Below are 19,221 nucleotides of genomic sequence, written 5' to 3'. Positions count from 1 at the left end.
AGACAAGCAAGTCAGTTGTGCTCAGTGAGAGGAGACTGCTGGGGGAGTCCGGGGAAGGCTTCTCTGCCCATAAGCAGACACTAGAGGAGACCACCCTCTGGTCCTCTAGACTGCTTGTGACAACAGAGATGTTCTTTTATCTGCTCTGCCCAGTACGGTAGCCACTAGCCACAGGTGGCCAGAGAGCACTTGAAATGTATCTAGTGTCACTGCTGAAACTAGAAATTTTATTTCATTTAAATAATTTTGAATGTAAAAGCCACTTGTGGCCTGTGGCTCCCATAATGGACATGAGAGCCTGGGACACTGTTAGGATGTAGTGGCTGGAACTGCTGCTGTTGCCATGGCTCCCCAGCCATCAGCCTGAGGGGGAGGACACCACACGGAGAGGTCACCACACAGGGAGCACAGAGTCACATTCTGACGTACTCAGCCCAACGGAGCTTCTTGCTCTGTAAGATCACACATTTCTTTATTGCTTAAGGTCGTGTGAGTAAGTAATCCCCACTGCTGCAGCCATGAGGACATTCAAGTCAGCCTGTGAAAAAAGGGAGCTAGTCACCCCAAGGACAATATCACTGGCAAGAAGAAGAGCGAGAAAAGCAAAACTTGGTTCCCAGTGGAGTTAAGAGGGTTCGACCTGAAGGGATACCATCCGGACTTGTAGCATTCAAGATCTGGACACAGCCCTGCTCTCTGCCTGCCTGCTAACACATATCTGGGGATACTGCTGACCCCTCCATCCCAAGGGCCACCAGTGTGAGGACAACTACATGGTGGGTTACTGACAGGAGGCATCTTCCCCAGCATGGGGAGGTCCACTGCTCTGGCTCAAAATCCTACCATTAGCAATGCTTGCTGCAGTTAAAGCAAGACCTCTCTCTGGAGCCCCCTTTTAAAATGCAAATACTTCCTACAAAAGGTACTGGCTTAAGCCTTGAAGTGTCAATGTGAACTGAGTAAATTAGATCATTGTACCTGGTTCCTAACGAAACAGGAAGCTGGGAAAGGGTGAAGCATGAGGCAAGAACTACACACTCAGGGATCAAACAGTTCAGTTTTACAAAAGCCCCACCTATCATTCTCCTTATCCTGACTGCACCACCCCACAGGCTTCCCGAAAGCCAGGCCCAAGTTCAAAATTCCAAAAATCCCACCATGCAATCAATGAAGTGATAGAGACTCAGCAGCTCTGAATTATGGTCCCAGAAGAGTTCTCCCTGAACCCTACACAGGATGAGGGAGCCTGAGAGGGGCTGAACTGTGTCTTCCAAAAAGATGCTCAAGTTCTAATCCCTAGTAAATGTGAATGTGACCTTATTTGGAAATATGGTCTTTACATATGATCAAGTTAAGATGAGGTCACACTGGAGGAGCATTGAGGGCCCTTAAACCAATATGACTGGTGTCCTTTCTAAGAGGAGGAATCTGGAGATGCGTATACAGAGAGAACACCGTGTGAGCATGAAGGCTCAGACTGACTGGGCGATGCATCTACAAGCCAAGGAACATCAAAGACTGCCTGCAATTGGCAAAAGCCAGGAGAGAGAGAGAGGCTTGGAACAGACCCTCCCCTGGATCCTTCAGAGCGGGCGTGGCTCTGCCAACACAGCACCTCGATCTCAGACTTCTGGCCTCCAGAACTGGGAGAGAATCTTTCTGTTGTATAAGCCACTCAGTTTGTGGCACTTACTATGGCAGCCCTAGGAAATGACTACAGTGCCCCTACTGTACCTGTCTTCCCTTCAGATCACTCTGACCTCACTTTTTGTACTGACTCACTTAACTATCTCCCCCATAGACCCTAAGATGCACAAGCACAGGGACCACACCTGCCCGTTCACCACTACATCCCAAGCCCACTTCTGGTGCACTGAGGTGGTCTTCAGTCAGCCAGAGAACACCCGAAAGGTCTGCCCCTGGAGAGTTCTGGAATCTCTGGCATGAGACTCCCCTCCCTGAATGGCAATTTCCCCATCTGTCTATATGAAAGAAAACCAAATCAATGGACCAGAAGATCTCTGTGAGCCCTTTCAAACCCAAAAACTCCAGGACTCACCACTGAAGGTGTCCCCATCCCTCCAGATCAGATCAGGACATCAAAAACGCACCAGGGGCATTAAAGAGAAGGCCTGTGGCACAGGGAGGGGGTCACAGCAGTGGGGAAAGCGGAGAGACTATGACAGTCTTCCTGCTGGGACCTCCTCATTGAGGTGAAAGCAGGGTTGGTCTACACTAAGTGCTTCTGGAAACACATCCATGTCAGCATGGACCGGCTACTCCTGTCCCCACGGCAACAACCCCTTGGGCTGTTCCTGCTTACAAAGGACAGTCCCCAAAGGGACCAGTCTCATGGACGGGTGGCCTTGGCAGGGGCGGGGGAAGGGGGGCTCACTGAGAAGTCCTATGCCCTGAGAGTGAAGGAACAGCAAAACAGGTGCCTCCCCAGCACCCACCTCCCTTCTACCACCGGAGCCGGATTTCTGCCCTCACCCATTAAGACAACATACTGCTGATAAGAGAAAACGTGAATGGGAGATGATGTGAATGTCAACAGAAGATGAACCCAGAAGCAATATGAAAGGCGAGGGCCCACTTCGCAGCCCATGAGCCCAGGGCTGCCCTGGCTCGCGCCCAGACCTGGCCAGCGCAGTGGCCTCCGGGAAGGAGGGGTCCCTGGAAAGGGGTACTCACCCACACTGCTGAGGGAGCTGCTGCTTTCTGAGTCTGAGGGCATGATCGACAAGACGCTGTAGGTGGAGCCTGGGGACAGAAAGGGAGACCATTTGTTACTAACCCCAAAGGGGTCTCCTATCTATACTGCAGACCACTGTCAGAGCAACTGATCTGCGGTCACTGCCAGGCTGAGACCCCGCGCTGCACCAGAGACCAAAAACCGAACCCAGGGCCAGGCAGGGGAGGGGCAGGCAACAGGGACTGGTCACCTGCCACCACCCTCCAGCCCTGAAGACTGATCCACGTACGGGCAGAGCAGAACCTGGAATCAGTCGGCTGGCTTCTTACTGGGGCTTGGCCTGGGAGCAACACGCCCCAGGTTAAAACGAAGTCTGGGGATTCCCTACAGATTTGTATCAGTATGATTCTGGCTTCCATGCAGAGGGTAACAGAGCATAAATTAAACATCTGTGAACTATTTGGTTTTTTCAGCCTGTCTATTCTGTTATTAGTTTCTAACTGTTGTATTCAAGCTCAGTCCTTGATAATTTAGTCAGTGTCTACTCCCTTATTAAAAGTTACTCATCAAATTATGAGCAATCACACTGCTGTGGAAGCCAGGGAGTAGCACGTTTTGTTGTTGCTGTTGTTTGTCGACACAATGTTGCCAACCCCCGGTTATAGACACACAACCACCATGGTTTGGTGTGAATTCAAATATTTTCAAAGACAGGATATTACCCTCCTGGCATCAGGAAAAGCCTCTGGGCCAGGAAACCCAGTTTCTGAACACAGCTCGTGTCCACGTGCTAGTAGCTCGGTGATGCTGAGCAAACCACTTCAGTTTTCTGAAACTGTGTCCTGGTCTGTAAAATGAAGGGTTCAGCCAGTCGGCTTACGAGGCCCTTTCCCTTGTCCCACTTCAGTGATGACATTCTCCACTGATTAATGGAAACAGGTATGCTTTGCTTACCAAGACTATGGGTGACACACAGGAAAGGGGACGAACACACTCAGAGACGAAACTGGGAGTTTAAAGAAGCACAACATGCCGACATGGTGGGTCAATGAAAACAAGATAATGGGAGGAATGCAAAGTTTTGTTCTCAGAACCAAAAGAACTACAGTGAAGAGGTGTGTGTACTGGGCATGATGGGTGAGCCCAAGATGGGATTTTAGCAATAAAGCCTTTGAATAAGCCTCAGGACTTGAGTGTCAGACAGCGGCCAAGAACTAATGAGATCTTGGGCTCCAGGACTGGAAATGTGGGGGCCAAGTTTAAGGGGTTCTCTCCCATCTCAACTCTTGACTAGCCATCCCATCCATGCAACACATCCTCAGAAGGGAAAGAAAAGTGAGATGGGAGTAGACAGAAAGAGGGAGGAGAGGAGGGACACCATGGGAGGGGGGCAGGGGACAGGAGAGGCCCCAGGGGAGGGGGAAGATTTGGGGGGAGGAGATGAAGACCACACATGGAGGGCAGAGAGACAGACAACCGGGTGTGACCATGTGCAGGTGAACTAGCAGATGTGCCCACCTGAAAAAGCTATGAAAGGAGAGAGAAATGAGAAGGAAAGGGGACTCTGGTAATGGCAGAAACTAGGACAGTGGCCAGGAGAGTCCAGTGGCCTCAGGATTACATTCTGGGAGAACCTCTGAAGAACCCGCAGGTGTCTCGCGTGGATGGAAGAGAATGGTTTGGGGACTGGGCAGGTGTTTTGTCTTCAACTAGGACTGTCAGAAAGGATTCGAGGTGTTTGGCACGGCCTCCAGCAACAGAGCTGGGACAGCAGGGAAATGTGGAGGGAGCCGCAGGGCAGGATGGCTGAACAGTCCGCACCCCCGGGCGCACCTGGCAGGGACATCCGAGGGCACCTGGGCGTCACCAGAAGGGAGCTAGAGCCAGAAAACCCCACTAGCCCTGAAGTTCCTGGGTCCCACTGAAAAATGAGCAGCAATGTTCAGTGACTTACCCCCTGTATTTCAAGTCCATCCCCCACTATTCATTTTACTGAACATTCAACATCTCTGCGTTTTCGTTTTAAACGATGAGCATCACAAACTTCTCAACTCATCTCTTCCCAGATCATAAACATTAAGTGTTATGTAAAGATCCATGAAATCCAGTCAGATGCAGCTCAGGCAATCAATCCACTGATATCTTCAAAGGGCAAGTGGGACACAACGCCTGTCTTTAACTCAATCACCGTTTCTCAATTATTTCTTATGTTTATGGGGGCAAGGAAGGCCAGCCGACTGGTAGGTTGGTGGACTGTTTTCAAAAGACGCCAACTCAGAAACTCGGGCATAATAAACTCTCCCACTCACACCTCCAAGATCTGTGAGCCCAACCAATCCCGCGCCCCGGGAGACGCTCCCTGCGGGACGCCTCGATGCTTTCTGGCTGCTGGCACCAGCTGTGCCCATCTTCCAGTAAACCGCCCCTCCCCCTCAGATCTCTCCCTCCTCCCCGGGGCGCGTTTCCACTGTTAATTAAACTTGGCAGAAGGCCTTCTCTCCCTCCGCCCATCTCCCGCCCTCGCTGGGGGAGTCAACTGGCCAACCAACACATTCTGTTCCTCTTCCCAGTCCCCAAGTCCTGGCGGAGCTCTGGGGCCTGACCCAGGGACGGTGTGACATCTCTGTCTGCATCTCTGGGCATCACCACCCCCAAGTCAGCTGGCAAGGCTCCCGGGAGCTAGGGGTGGGGGCCCGCAGGGAGCGATTAAAATTGGACAGGGCCCAGCTTTTACAATGTTCCCAGGGCCTTAGACGTCATTCAGGGGGAAGAAAGGGCCTGAAGACGACATTGTCTTGGTCATGCTTTGTCTCTGCGGCTATTGTGGTCTTAAAAAGCCTTGTGTGGTCAGGACTTTCGGGAAAAGGCAAAGGAGTCTCTCTCCTCCAAAGTCACGCGGCACCCTTTCCAAGCTGGTGCTTCTGAGAGGCGGGTGTCAAGCGTCATCTACCTCTGGGGTTTCACAATCGAATCTGAGGCCAATGGGAGTTCTGTCTCACAGGCACAGCTCTGCCCCTCACAGCCCCTCAGTCTCAGCCATGTCGAAGGCACCTCCACCACCCCACCTGCTCTGAAACCTGCGGCACAACCCCCACCTCAAGGAGAGGCCCAGACGAACCAGCTCCCCAACTGAACTGCCCCACTCCCTTGCCACCCACCCCCCACACCCACAGGACAGCAAGCACCACCACTCCGGACGCTCCCGCAATCTCACGCACACCTGTGCAGAGGTCCCAAGAGGAACCAGAGGAAGCTGGATGATCTGGAAAAGTTTCCAGCAAAGGAAGGCAGAGCATGGGCCCAGGTGTTCATGACCGTGGGGAACAGAGAGGGGTTCTTGACTGCACAGGATTACCTTGAGGCCAGGTACAAGTGCAGGTTCTAACTGGGCACATTAAGGGGGGCACTGGCCCACAGAGGGAATGAATGCAGGGTACCAAGGCTGACCAGAGCCAGCAGGTGGACGCAAATGGAAGTCAAGGCAGAAGCCCTGGGAGACAGCTGGCAAACTCTGGGCCAGGCCTGGGCCACACATTGCCTGGGTCCTTCCCAAGAGCACCTCGGGCCCCTGCTAATTGTGTTTACTCTGTGACTCAGCCCCATGGGGTCACGGAGACCACTTGAAAAGAACTTCCAGTAAAATCACACTAACGATAACCAGCCTGTGGGGCCCAAGAGAGACAGAAATTCATCCCTCACACAGCCCTCCATTCACCTGGAGCATGTCGAGGCCCCGGTGACTCACACTTTCCCTCTGTGAAAGCTGAGAGACGTGTTCCGGCCTTCAGCACATAGTCCTCCCTGAGCGCAAGGACAGAAGCTGGCCCAATGACATGACCTGAGGATGTGCTCGACCTCTCCCCAAAACCACCTGAGGAGGGAGAAGGAGAAGGCAAGCTACCATCCCCTCAGGGCTCTGTGGAAGAGTGGAGATACTGCCTGGTCTCAGGGTGGGAGTCACCACCAGGCCACCTGCCTTACCCTGGTACCCTCTCCTAGCTCACACCTGAGGAATCACAGCCGGCACACAGGTGACAGAGGGCTCACAGGTCCACGAGGTTCCGGATGAGTGCTGAGCCCTGCAAGGCACTAGCCAGATCTGGTGGAAAGAAGAGAAGCTGGGGCTGCAGAGGGTGCTTGCCAGCTGGAAGACTCTGCAAAAGTCCCCTCTCCACTCTGAGCCTGGGGCCCTCATCTGTCAATCAAGGCAGCAATGACTAGAATATAGAATATTCATGGGGCGCCAGCCAGCCTGGGCTCAACCCCCAACTCTGCTACTTAGCAGCTCTGCCCTCAGGTAAGTCACTCAGGCTCTCCCAGACTCCATGTGCTTATCTGTAAAATGGGATAATAGGAGTACTTACCTCACAGGGGATCAACTGAGGCAACTGGGAAGGGCTTGAAGCAGTACCTGCACAGCCAGCACTCTAAGTGTTAGCTACTGCTCTTATGGTCAAACCAGACTTCCAACAGCCCTCAATCCTTGATGACCTAAGGTGAAAGCTGTACTAGCATGACGAGGTCACACGGTTCACATGACAACTGCTGGGCTATCTGAGCCTCACTAACCATTAGTGTCTGATGTGCAAGCTTGTCTTGGTGAGTCCCCACGTCAACCCTGAGGCTGTCATTAGCCCCACTTCACAGAGGAGGAAACTAAGGGTTAGAAAAATTAAGTAACTTGCTTAAGGTCATGGCAGAGCTACTAGGGAGGAAGGGGGTGAGTAGGATACAAACCCAGGCAGTTTAGCCCAAATCCTGCACTCCTGATGCCTCTACATAATGCTGCTGCCTGGCTCTGAAGGTGGAAGAGCAGTCACGGGAGACTTCATGGAGGAAGGGGTCTGGAGCTGGCCCTGGAGGACAATGGACTTGAATAACCACCTGAGAAGCCAGATCAGCCTGGATGGGAGACAGGCAGAACCTGTCACCCTGTTCAAATGTAAAGTTTCAGAACAGGAACAGCCTGGCCCAGGGCCTTCCAGCCTGGATTCCCCCCAGAGTGAGCTTGTCCCCTCCCTGCCCTCCTCCCCACACCAAGAGGACACTCAATAGGCACTGTGAGCTGAGCTGAGCATAGGAACTAAATGTGGGAGAAAAGAGGGGCCAAGGAGCCATGGTCTCATGGCACTGACTTGTGCTGTTACATCCTGCCCACCCCGATGCCCTTGTCCATGCTGAGTGCAGAGGCTGGCCCCAGAGCATGGGCACGCTCACTCAAGAGGGCCTTGGGACATGCTCGGAGAGTGGGTTCCTCTGGATGCTAAGAAACCCTCTCGCAGAACCAGGGTTCAGGGCATGCTAGGGCCACAGCCATGGCCCAAGGCTTGTCACTGAGACCCAAACTTGGAGGCCACAAGCTCCAACATTTCATGGAGGTATGGGTGACTATGGCCCTGGAATGGAGCAGCCACAGAGGCTGGGGCATCAACCAAGGGAGTCCTGCTTCATGCACCCTACACAGACAGCTCAGGGTGTACCAATCACCTTCCCCCAAGGGATACCCCTAGGCTGGTGACACAGTGGAGGCCTGCTGTTATCTTTGGGTCAGGCGAAGATTCACCGTTAGCATGCATAGCCACCCCCCAAAGTATCAGGTTTGTAAGTTAATATTATTTCTCCCTAACTCAGAAGTAGCTGCAACTCTGCAAAAATTTGGAACAAGAATAATGAACTTGCTAAAATATCATAGTAATGATGCTTATTTCCCACTTTTTGTGGCCATTATAAGGACCAGTAGTTCATCTTCTAAAGTGAATGGGGGTGGTAAATGGGGTGTCCATTTCCCAGGTAACTCTGAGGTGTGCAAGTGAAATCTGTGTGGGGATCGCATGGTGGACTCAAGCAGGACCTTGCTGGCCATAAGAGGGCATTGAGTTTACTGAGTTCCGATGGAAACCGCTACAAGTTTTCGAGTAGAGGAGAGACATGATCTGACTTACATTTTACCAGGATCGCTGGCTGCTGCATTATATACTGTTCACAGCATGAGAAGGGTGGAAGCAGGGAAACCAGCCAGACAGCAAATGCAATGATCCAAGGGAGCTGTGCTGGTGGCTAGGAAAAGGGTGGTAAGAGCAGAGCTGGTGAGAAGGGCTGGATATTTTAGAGGGAAAGCTGAAAGGGTCTACTGACAGACTAAATGTGGAATAGGAAAGAAAGAGATGTTAAGAATGACTCCAAAGTCTCAGCCTGGAAATGGAAGGATGGAGTAGGAAGAGTTGAGGGGAGGGAGATGGGGAATCATGAGTTCATGTTTGGCCAAGTTTTATTTGAGGTAACTACAGACACCCACGTAGACATATCCGATAAGCAGCTGGATGTATGGTCTGACGTGCAGGGGTGAGGCTGGGGCTCCACCTATCACTTGGGAAATGTCAGCACATGCTCAGCATTTAAAGCAATGAATCTTGATGGGATAAGCCAAGGAGGGAGTGTGGACAGGGAGGGCAGTAGAGAGGCCCAAGAAATAAACCCTGAGCACTTGGGACTGAGGGTGAAAAGAGGAATTAGCACAGATGGCAAAGGAGGAGCAGGCAGTGAGGCTGAAGGAGAGCCAACCGGCCAGGTGAAGGAACTGGACACAAAGGCCTGGGGGGGGGGGGTGCTTGGAGGTGGGCTGATACGCCCAGGATGTTTAATGGTGATGGTAGGATGGACACACAACCCTCCTGACTTCTGATCAAACTGTACCTGAACTCCACCTACTCCCTGGACTTTCCTGGGCATCAAAGAGACTGACGGAAATGATCCCGGGAGTGCTAGGGAGAGCCATCAACATACGGTAAGTACCTTAGATGTTCTGGCTCAGGTTTTTCTTCAATGTACTACCACACTCTGACTACTTAGGGCAGCTAACATTTATTGAGTACTTGTCACAGGAAAGCACTATTTATAAGGACTATTTCATTTAATCCTCTTAACAACCCTATGAGAAACAGACTATTGACAACTCATTTTCTAGATGGCAAAATACAGGATCAGAGAGACCAAGTAACTTGCCCCAAACCACAAAGCTAGTAAGTGGTGGGTCCAGATTCAAACACAGCTCTTACCCACTAAGTCTGTACTACCTCCTTTCCAATAAGACCAGGAAAACTGAAACGCACCAGTTCCTTGTCCCGATGGACAGCAGAGGACATGAACAGTCACACCCTTGCTCAATGACAGTGTTCAGGTGAGAAGCATCTAGGACTCACGACGGCAGTAACTCTGAGAAGCAGCTGTGCCAGGAGGTGGCTTACTGGCCGGCATTCAGCACTGTGGCCGAGGTTACCTTTTCCAACAGTGGAAAGGAAGAGAGGGAAGAAAGTTGGGTTCTAGTGACCTCCGCTGCACCTCAGCTGCCAGCCTTGTCCTCTGCTCCTGGCTTCAACCCCTCCAACCGGGTCACTCCTCCCACCATCAGCTAATCCTGGTCCACCCAGGGGAGACTAGTACAATCTCTGGAACAAACTGGATAAAGATTTCCATCCTGGCTTAGAAGGCAGCAGGAAATAGAATGAACCAATGGGGTTTGGGGAACCTGATCACAATTCCGATGATCCGACTGAATGCAAAGAGCTGCAAAAGATGTCTCCCTCCCACTGTCCCCTTAATGCCACGTCATCCCCCAAACGGCCACTTTTCATTAATCTCGGATCAGGGTAAGCTGAGGAGTCAGCCAGAGGAAATGACAGCTCAGGGAACAGCCCACGTCTCAGGGCATGAGCTAGAAAGGGCACAAGGACATGACCACCCAGGCTGGACAGGTCAGGAACACTGAGTCCACAAAGGCCCAAGAGGGGCCCTGCAAAGGGAAGGTTTCATCTTCATCAGCAATGAGCTATTTCTGCCCCATCCTCCACCAGCATCACCACCACACTCTTTACCTGCTTTGTGTGGTGCCTTGAAAATTACTGCCCACCAAGGCCACTCAGCCTGTGCCTCCAGGACTCTGGGATCACGGACAAGTGCTCACTTCCCTCACTCTGCCCCGTTTGAACCCACCAAGAAGACCCTGCCACAGGGGTGGGGGTTACAAAGTGACTCTGCACAGGGAAAAGGGCACAGGATCAGGAGCTGGATGGACCTAGGCTCTCCCTGGTTTGGCTGACTATTAATGTATGTCCAGGGGGGGAAATAATTTTTCTGAGTCGCAGTTTCCATATCTGTACACTGGGCTATAAAAAGTCTTTATCTGTAGTTCACAGATTGCTGCACCAAGCAAATAAAATAACAGACGTTGAATGTGCATTTTAACTATAAAGGAACCGCTCTAACCAGCTCTAACCAGCTCAGGAGACCCAAGTCTCACTGTTCCCTGACTCCACTGCTCATCCTTCCTGGTTTCCTTTATCTCTCTACTCTACTACTGGCCTCTTCTCTTCCAGAAATCCCATCTCTTTTTCTACTCTTACTCAAAACACAAACAGAAACAACAAACACAAAGAAATGAATAAAAAAGCAAGGGCTTTGTTAAAATTCCCATATCACACAAAGTGATCTACAGAATCAATGCAACTCCTATCAAAACCCCAATCACGTTTTGCAATCATAGAAAAATCCATCCTAATTTTAATATGAATCCCAAGGAATCCCAAATAGCCAAAACAAGCTTGGAAAAGAAGAATGAAAGCCCAGTGACTCACACTTCCTGATTCCAAAACTTACTACAAAGTTACATTAATCAAAATGGTGTGGCACTGACATAAAGACCAACATATAGACCAATGAAACAGAATCAAGACACCAGAAACAAACCTCTGCATAAATCATCAAATAATTTTTGACAGGTGCCAAGACCATTCAATAAAGAAAGGACAGTCTTTTCAAGAAACGATGCTGGGAACACTGGATAGCTACATGCAAAAGAATGAATTTGGAGCCTTATCTAACACCATATACAAAAATTAACTCAAGCCCCGGGCAGTGTGGCTCACTGGTTAGAGTGTCAGCTGCACACCAAAGGGTCACAGGTTCGATTCCCTGTCAAGGGCATGTATCTGGGTTGCAGGTTCAATCCCCAGTCCCAGTCGAGGAGCGTGAAGGAGGCAATCAATTAATGTCTCTCTCTCTCTCTCCCTCTCTCTCTAAAAAATCAATGGAAAAAATATCCCCAGGTGAGGACTGACACACACACACAGAAAATTAACTCAAAGGGAATCCAAGTCTTACAGATAAGAGCTAGAACTACAAAACTCTTAGGAAAAGTACAGGGCAAAAGCTTCAAGACATTGCATTTGGCAATGATTTATTAGGTTTGACACCAAAGACACAGGAGACAAAAGAAAAAAATAGACGTCCTGGGCTTCATTAGAATTTTTACATTTGGGCATCAAAAGAAACTATCAACAGTAAAAAGGCAATACACAGAATAGGAGAAAATATTTAAATCACGAATTGATAAGGGATTAATATCAGATATAAAGAGAACTCCTAAAACTCAACAACAACAAAAACAGCCTGATTCGAAAATAAGCAAGTAGCTCAGATAAGTTATACTTCTCCAGAGAAGATACTCAAACAGCCAACAAGCGCACGAAAAGATGCTCAGCTTTACCAGTCATTAGAGAGACGCAAGTCACAAGCACAGTGAGACACGACCTCAAACCTCTTAGGAACAATACAGAAAACAACAAATGTGGGTGAGCGTGTGAAGAAACTGGGACTCTTAGGCACCGTTGGCGAGAATGTAAAATGGTACAGCCACTGTGAAAACTAATATGGTAGTTTCACAAAAACAGTATTATCGTATAATCCAATAAATCTACTTCTGGGCATTTACCTAAAACCAATGAAAGCAGCATCTCAAAGAGACATCCCTACACCCATGTTCACAGCAGCACTATTCACAATACTCAAAATATGTAAGCGATACAAGTACACATTGACAGGTGAATGGGTAAGCCAAATGCGGTTTACACATGCACTGGAGTGCTAGTCAGCCTTAATAACGTAGGCAATGTGACATACTGTACAACGTGGGTAAACTTAGAGCATTACGCTAAGTGAAATAAGCCAGTCACAAAAAGACAAATACTGTTTGATTTCATTTATATGAAATACTTAGTCAAAATCATGGAGACGAAAAGCAGAATGGTGGTTACCAGAGGCTGGGTGGGGAGAGGGAATTGAGGAGTTACTGTTTAATAGGTATAGTTTCAGTTTTACAAGATGAAAAGAGTTCTGGAGATGGATGGTGGTGATGGTAGCACATTATAAATGTATTTAATATCACTGAAGTATATACTTAAAAATGGTAAATTTTATGTTATATGTAGTTTAACACACACACACAAAATTGGGACTCAAAAATCCAAAGTGGGGGAGAAAAAAAGAACTTTATCTCCTTCTCTCTCCATTCTAGTTACTATCCAAAATCTCTGCGCCTTCAGGGCAGTCCAAACCCCATGAGCTTCACACAATCCTGTAAGGACTTCGGTCCCTACAAGCGAAAGCCCAGCTCCTCAGCCCTGGGACTCAAGAATGTCCAAGGTTTTGAGCACAGGAATAAGAAAGCAGGAGTGAGCTTCAGGAAACTGTCTCCAGCAACTATGAACAGGAAAGATGGAAAGAGGGAAGGTCTGGAAGTAAAGAAAACCATTAGGATACTCCTGCAAGAGCTCGCCTGAACCACTGGTCAAGGAGTGTGGGCTGAGAGGGGACACAAGAGACTGCGCAGAAGGGAGGATGAGCTAAAGGAGACCATGGGTGGGGAGGAGTGGGGGAAGGGGTTGGTGGTTTCGGCTGCAGTGTCTGGGAATGTACTTTGGTAAACAGAGAAAGCAAGCTTAAGGCCAGGTAAAGAGAGAATGAGATTAAGACTCAGGTTGAGTTAAGTGAAATAAACCAGACACAAAAGTAAAAAACAAAACCAAAAAGGACTCAGGTTAAATGTGCTCAAGAAAATCCCTATGCAGCCCTAGCCAGGGTGGCTCAGTTGGTTGGAGTGTCGTTCCAGACACCAAAAGGTTGAGGGTTCGATTCCCGGTCAGGGCACATACCCAAGTTGTGGGCTCAATCCCTGACAGGGGCGTGTTCAGGGAGACAACCGATGGATGTTTCACTCTCACGTCGATGTTTCTCTCTCTCTCTCTGCTTCCTCTCTCTATAAAATCAAAAAAAGCATGTCCTCAGGTGGATAGGGAGGGAGCGAGGGAGGGAAGGAGGGAGGAAACCCCTGTGCAGACGGAACTAGGGAGAAAATTTCAAGCTAACCCAGTCCATATGGGAGTCACCCGGCAGAGCCTGAGGGATGTGAGTGCAAGCCCAGGGTCACTAAATGGTAACCTGAAGCCCCTGGGTAAGAAAAAGGGAAGGAAGGGGGAGGGCCAGAGCTAGGACTTCCTAAACAGCACCCATGCAGGAAATACTGTTCTAGGCATACACAGGACAAAATCCTGGGACATACAACCTATGAGGACAGAAGAAGGAATACGAATTTCTGAAGAGACACAGAAAGACCAGTCAGGGGGAGAGGAGGAACAAGAGAATGAAATCTTCTAGAAGGCAACGGGATAGAGTGGCTGGAGGGGCCCATCTGCTGCACCAAATGCTGGGGTAGGACACAGAACGCAAAGAAACGTTTGATTTGGTCAACATAAGGAACTGATTGGCTTTGGTTTCCCCATCAGAATTGAGGGGCTGGGATCAGACGAGAAAAGGCAAGAGGTTCATCATAAGAGATTACCATGTCTTCTAATAACTACTTGAGGTACAAGTACAGTGCTAAAGAACGCGAGGCCACACCTGGCTCATTAGGGAAGGAGCCCACGAGGGATCAGCGATGACTGCGGAGGACAAGACAGAGGCACGCACCACTCCCGGTCTGGGTGGTTCCTAAGGGCGGTCCACCAACAGAAACACTGTTTCATGGTGGTCAGTGGTTAGCAAGCTTACTGTAATTAATTAGTGACTGGAATTAACTCCAATTTACTGCTGCTATTAGCCCCAATTTACAATGACCTTGAAGTTCAGAGAGGTTAAGGAACTAGCCCTGGATCAATCAGCTAGACTTGCAATCAGATGCGCCCTGCACCTTTAACTACTTCTGAGCTGCCTCTAAGCCAAACCTTGTTCCCTCTGCCCATCTCTCACCCACCAGTAGCCACAGTGTGATTCCCAGAATGGCCCAGCCCACCCAGATGATTACTGTCTGAGAACACTATGCCTTCTTCCCCAGCCTCAGGCCCCTGGCAGACACTTAAGAGAACTGAGGATTTCTATCATGTATAGTTCTGGAATCTCTTCCTTCCTTTTTTTTTTTTTAAATGAGCACTACTTTGATAATCAGAAAAAAAATTATTCTTAAGGACACAAAAGTTAACATGGTTAAGGAATTGTAGCGAATCTTCAGCCTCTGTGCAAATAAATAAGTGATCAAGGGAATATATTTGGAAAGACTATTAAGATCTAAAATAAAATAAAAATAAAAATACAAGCAGCCGTTGCCAGTGTCTCATCACCCGATAAGAGATAAGGAATTTATGGGGCAGGAGTAAGGCTGCCAAGGCCAACCATCCCAGCCACGCCATCTTCAGAAAATGCTTATTTTTAAAAGCACGTTCCATATCATCCCATTTTGGAAAAACAAAGAGGAGACCTTGGGGGATAGAGGAGCAGGCTCTGAGGTGACATCAGCCTATATGCTTTGTAGCAGCAGGGGAGACAGTTGCCCACAGCTAGTCAGTGATTTTTGGGTTTCTATTGACAGACAGGACTCAGACACGAGCTACCACGGGCTTGCAGACCAACAAAGTGCCAATTTTCATATTTCCTGGGCTGCCCCACTTTCTTGTTTAAATGGAACTGTCACCCAGGATTTTGTGCAAACATGCACTTTCCTTGGGGGCAAACATTCTGAATCTACAACTTGTTCTTTCATTTTCTGGGCTTCTTGTCCATGGTGACTACATCAGAGATGAGAGATGAGGGTGAGGAGGGCGGTCGGGAGCACCAGAGAACAGAGCGAACACAAAGTGCAAGGAGAGCTGGCCGAATGCTAGGAGGCAAGATGCAGACAGGAGCCTCTTTGCTCGGCCCGCAGGGTCAATCTCAGAGAAATGACCTCAGAAGGTCCCACGTGGGAAGAGGGAAGCGACACCTTCCCCCTTCTCCGGCAGCTCCTGCGTGGATGCCCCAGGCTGAGTTAGCACACCTTCCCTCCAGATGACCTGCAAGGTCCTGGAGAGGGAAATGGTATTAAAGAATATCCCCCCCACCCCCCAGGTTCATCTCTCCCAGCTGTTCTAACCGTGCCTGAACCACCACCCATATTCAGCATAAAACTGCGACAAATGTGGGAAGGAGGAAAAGAACCGAGAGCTGCAAAAAGCAGTTGCAAGGGTGTGGGGGTGGGGCAACATAACTGAAGACAGAGGAAAGAATTCCCATATGAAACGATCAGACGAGGGGGTTAAAAGTATTACTAATATTCAGCAGGCAAAGATGTTGGACAGTTTTAGTTAACAATACTGATTCTTGTGGAACCATTTTTTTAAATATGTTTTTATTGATTTTAGAGAAAGGAAGGGGGGAGAGAGAGAGAAACATGGATGAGAGAGAAGCATTGATTGGCTGCCTCTTGCACGCTCCCACTGGGGATTGAGCCTGCAAACCCAGCATGTGTTCCAACCAGGAATCAAACCGGTGACCTCCTGGTGCATGGGACAACGCTCAACCAACTCAGCCACACTGGCTAGGTTTTTCTGGAACCATTTTAAAGGGCCAGCCAGTTTTTCATTCAAAGATCATTCACTGGAGCCTCTTAAAAGAGTCTCAAAAGACATATGTCTGTGCCCAAATGTACCTTTACACCAGAGTGTGTCAAGCAAATGAAATTCTGAGGCAAAGACATCTAGGACCATCCCAGCCCCTGTTACTAAATACATCTTCCTCTCAAGCTCCATGTGTTAAACACAATTAAACCAAGTCACCTCATATTTACCCAGTTCCTCTGAGGTGTATGGTCTTTTATGATGTGTGGTGCATTTGGGGTATGTGTTTGGGGGGAATATAGAGATTCCTTCAAGATAACTAAGAAAGAATTGCCTTCAAATCTCCAAAAGCCTCACTTGCCCTCTGTTTGCATCCCAAGGATACCTGATAAAAAACCAGCCATGCAGAATTGCCACAACCCACCAGTAACCTCCCAGGCCTCGGCCAAGTGGAGAACCAATGAAGCTTCCTGACACAGGCACTATGAAAACTGTAGGAAACACTGCCTCCGACAGCAACCAAGCAGCAGGGAGCAGTGCACTCTGCGCCCCACATCGTCAAAAAGTACAGGGTCTGCTGCGGGCCTCCCAGCTCCCTGGGCGCCGCCCAGCCTGGAAGGCCTGTCTGTGCAGCCACCTCACCCATGCTGACGGCCACTCTGTCCACCGGCTCACCACAAAGGCCACTTGTTTCCCATGAGTGCCCAGAACAGTGGCTCAACCAGTTAGCCCAGTTGGGAGACTGTGGTGCTGGTGGATGGGCAGTGACAAGGGCTAGCTGTGACCTCAGCAGACAATTAGCAAACCAGTGTCGAGTTACCAAGCTCCGCAGGTCACCTGCCAGGCTGGGAGACTGTAGGATTCACCTTCCAGACCCAGGAAGGGGTCAGGCAGGGTCAGTGGCAGGCTATTTCATCCCTCTACACTAAGCATTGTATCCTCTGACACTTGGGAGCAGGAGAAGAAAGGTGGGCAAATGAACAAGTCTAGAACTTGTCATATGAGTAACCTGGCCAGGTCTTGGGGTACCGGGTATGGGAGTTAGCCCTGAGGGGGAAATATGTGGGGGCATGGTTCAGTGGACACATGATGGGGAGGGGCACTACAGGCCCCCAGGGGGTAGGCAGCCAAAGATAAGGAATATCTTCAAAGCACAGGAATGTCCAAAACCCAAGGGCATCGCTGAGACAGGCTGAAAGTCAGTCCCATCTCTCCCAGCTGTTCAACCCATGTCTGAACCACGACATTCAGCAAAGAACCGCACAAATGTGGGAGGCAGGAAAGAAGCAAGAGATGCAAAAAGAAAAAAACAAAAGGTCTGGAGAACAGACTCCTGCCTTTACATGCCCCAAGGGCGATGATGAGAAAAAAGGGAAACTCAGAGACAGATTAGGGCCAAAACACAGGTAAGCAGCTTCTCAAAGCAGGTGTCCCACCACTGCTGACTGTGAGCCGCGGCAGGATGACCACCACTCAGGTGCCAATGTCCACCTGACTGACGCCTTCTCATGCTCCTAACTTCTCTCTATTGCCACCATCCCAGTGACACCTCTCACAGCTCGGCTGCTTCACCCACCTCCCAGTTCTGCTCAGGTCTCTAGGGTCCCAGCTCAGCCACCTACCGCCGTGGGCGAAGTATAGAGCACCTCTCTGCACCTCCACTTCCTCATCTGCAGTGGCTCAGAAGGATTAAGTGAGTAACAAACGTCAAGTATCTCAACACCAATCCTTCCAGCTCCTAGAATGTCACTGGGCCCCACCTCCCAAGAGTGCCCCCTCTCCCCCGAGCCCAGCTCTTCGCCATCTCCAAGTGCCCAGAAGTCCCTGGCTACACAGTAAAACCTGCCTTGAGGCTGGCATTCGAGGGTCTTAGAGGGCTGGGCCCAGCCTGTCTGCATCCTCCCACGGCCCCCTACCACCAATCAGGCTCCCAGCCAGGCTAAAGGGACAAAAGCTCATCACTTCCTGCCCATGCCCACATGTTCCCACCTCCACCAGCATGCCCACTATCACCACCACCTCTACACCAAGGTCCTAGCCATCCCTCCAGGCCGTTTTAAATGGAATCTGTCCAAGGAGTATCCCCAATCCCTCCATCAGGAAATGACCTGTTACTATCACCCTGCCTGTTCCTCCCTATAGCTCTAACTGATGTCTACCATGCCGGGCTTCACCTATATGAAATGGGGATCAAGACAAGCATCCTGGGCATATGAGCTGTGCAATCTCATAAGGCCCCACGCCTGGCTTCACACTCTGCTGTCACCACCTTAAAATTCTCAATGACTATGAGCACAGGGCCCCACATTCTCACTTTGCAGTGGGCCACAAATTTTATCTTCAGTATGCTGAGGGCTTCTCAAGAAGACGCTTTGTTTTTCTCTGCATACCCCACAGCATGCAGCAGTGCCCCTGCTACATAGTAGGGATTCAATGCAGGAGGAAAGGAGGTGAAGGTCCAAGTGTCTCTGCTCTATGTGAGCAGTTAATAAAGGTCCCTGCCACCTCCAGTGACTCACCTTTCTCCCTCCCTCCTACACACACACACACAGAGCAGAGAAGAGAGCGGCAATGCACCTCAGGTCATTCCCTATACCCACATCCCCCTCTGGTCCCTACTCACATCACTCCATAGACACCAAGAAAAAAGCCCTTGGACACTATTGAAAATGCAGCACCTCAGCACTTCATCATAATGAAACACTGGTTGCTGAAAAGCTCGCTCTCTGCAGAGCTTTAGAATGCAGGAACACCGACTCGGAGTCATCCTGGCTCTGCCACTTGCTGGCTGTATAACCTTGAGTCCTAGAACTGAAGAGCCCTCGGGGG

At 49.8% G+C, this 19,221-nt stretch overlaps 1 protein-coding gene across 4 annotated transcripts in view; it reads right to left on the bottom strand.

Moving 5' to 3' along the window:
- Nucleotides 1-19,221, bottom strand: part of DLG5 (discs large MAGUK scaffold protein 5) — a 109,390-nt gene that overhangs the window by 65,893 nt on the left and 24,276 nt on the right. For 2 of the 4 annotated variants that reach the window (XM_081158824.1, XM_081158825.1), the window contains exon 2: nucleotides 2,695-2,763. The exons of the other annotated variants lie outside the window; for them this stretch is intronic. In XM_081158824.1, coding sequence (XP_081014950.1) covers nucleotides 2,695-2,763 — 69 coding nt within the window. The remainder of the gene's footprint in view (nucleotides 1-2,694; nucleotides 2,764-19,221) is intronic. 4 annotated transcript variants of the gene reach the window in all.

The sequence above is a fragment of the Miniopterus schreibersii genome (assembly GCF_964146895.1).
Source record: "Miniopterus schreibersii genome assembly, chromosome: 14".
In the NCBI taxonomy this organism is placed as follows: domain Eukaryota; kingdom Metazoa; phylum Chordata; class Mammalia; order Chiroptera; family Miniopteridae; genus Miniopterus; species Miniopterus schreibersii.
Note: the sequence above shows the minus strand (reverse complement) of the source record. Positions and strands in the feature narration are given on the sequence as shown.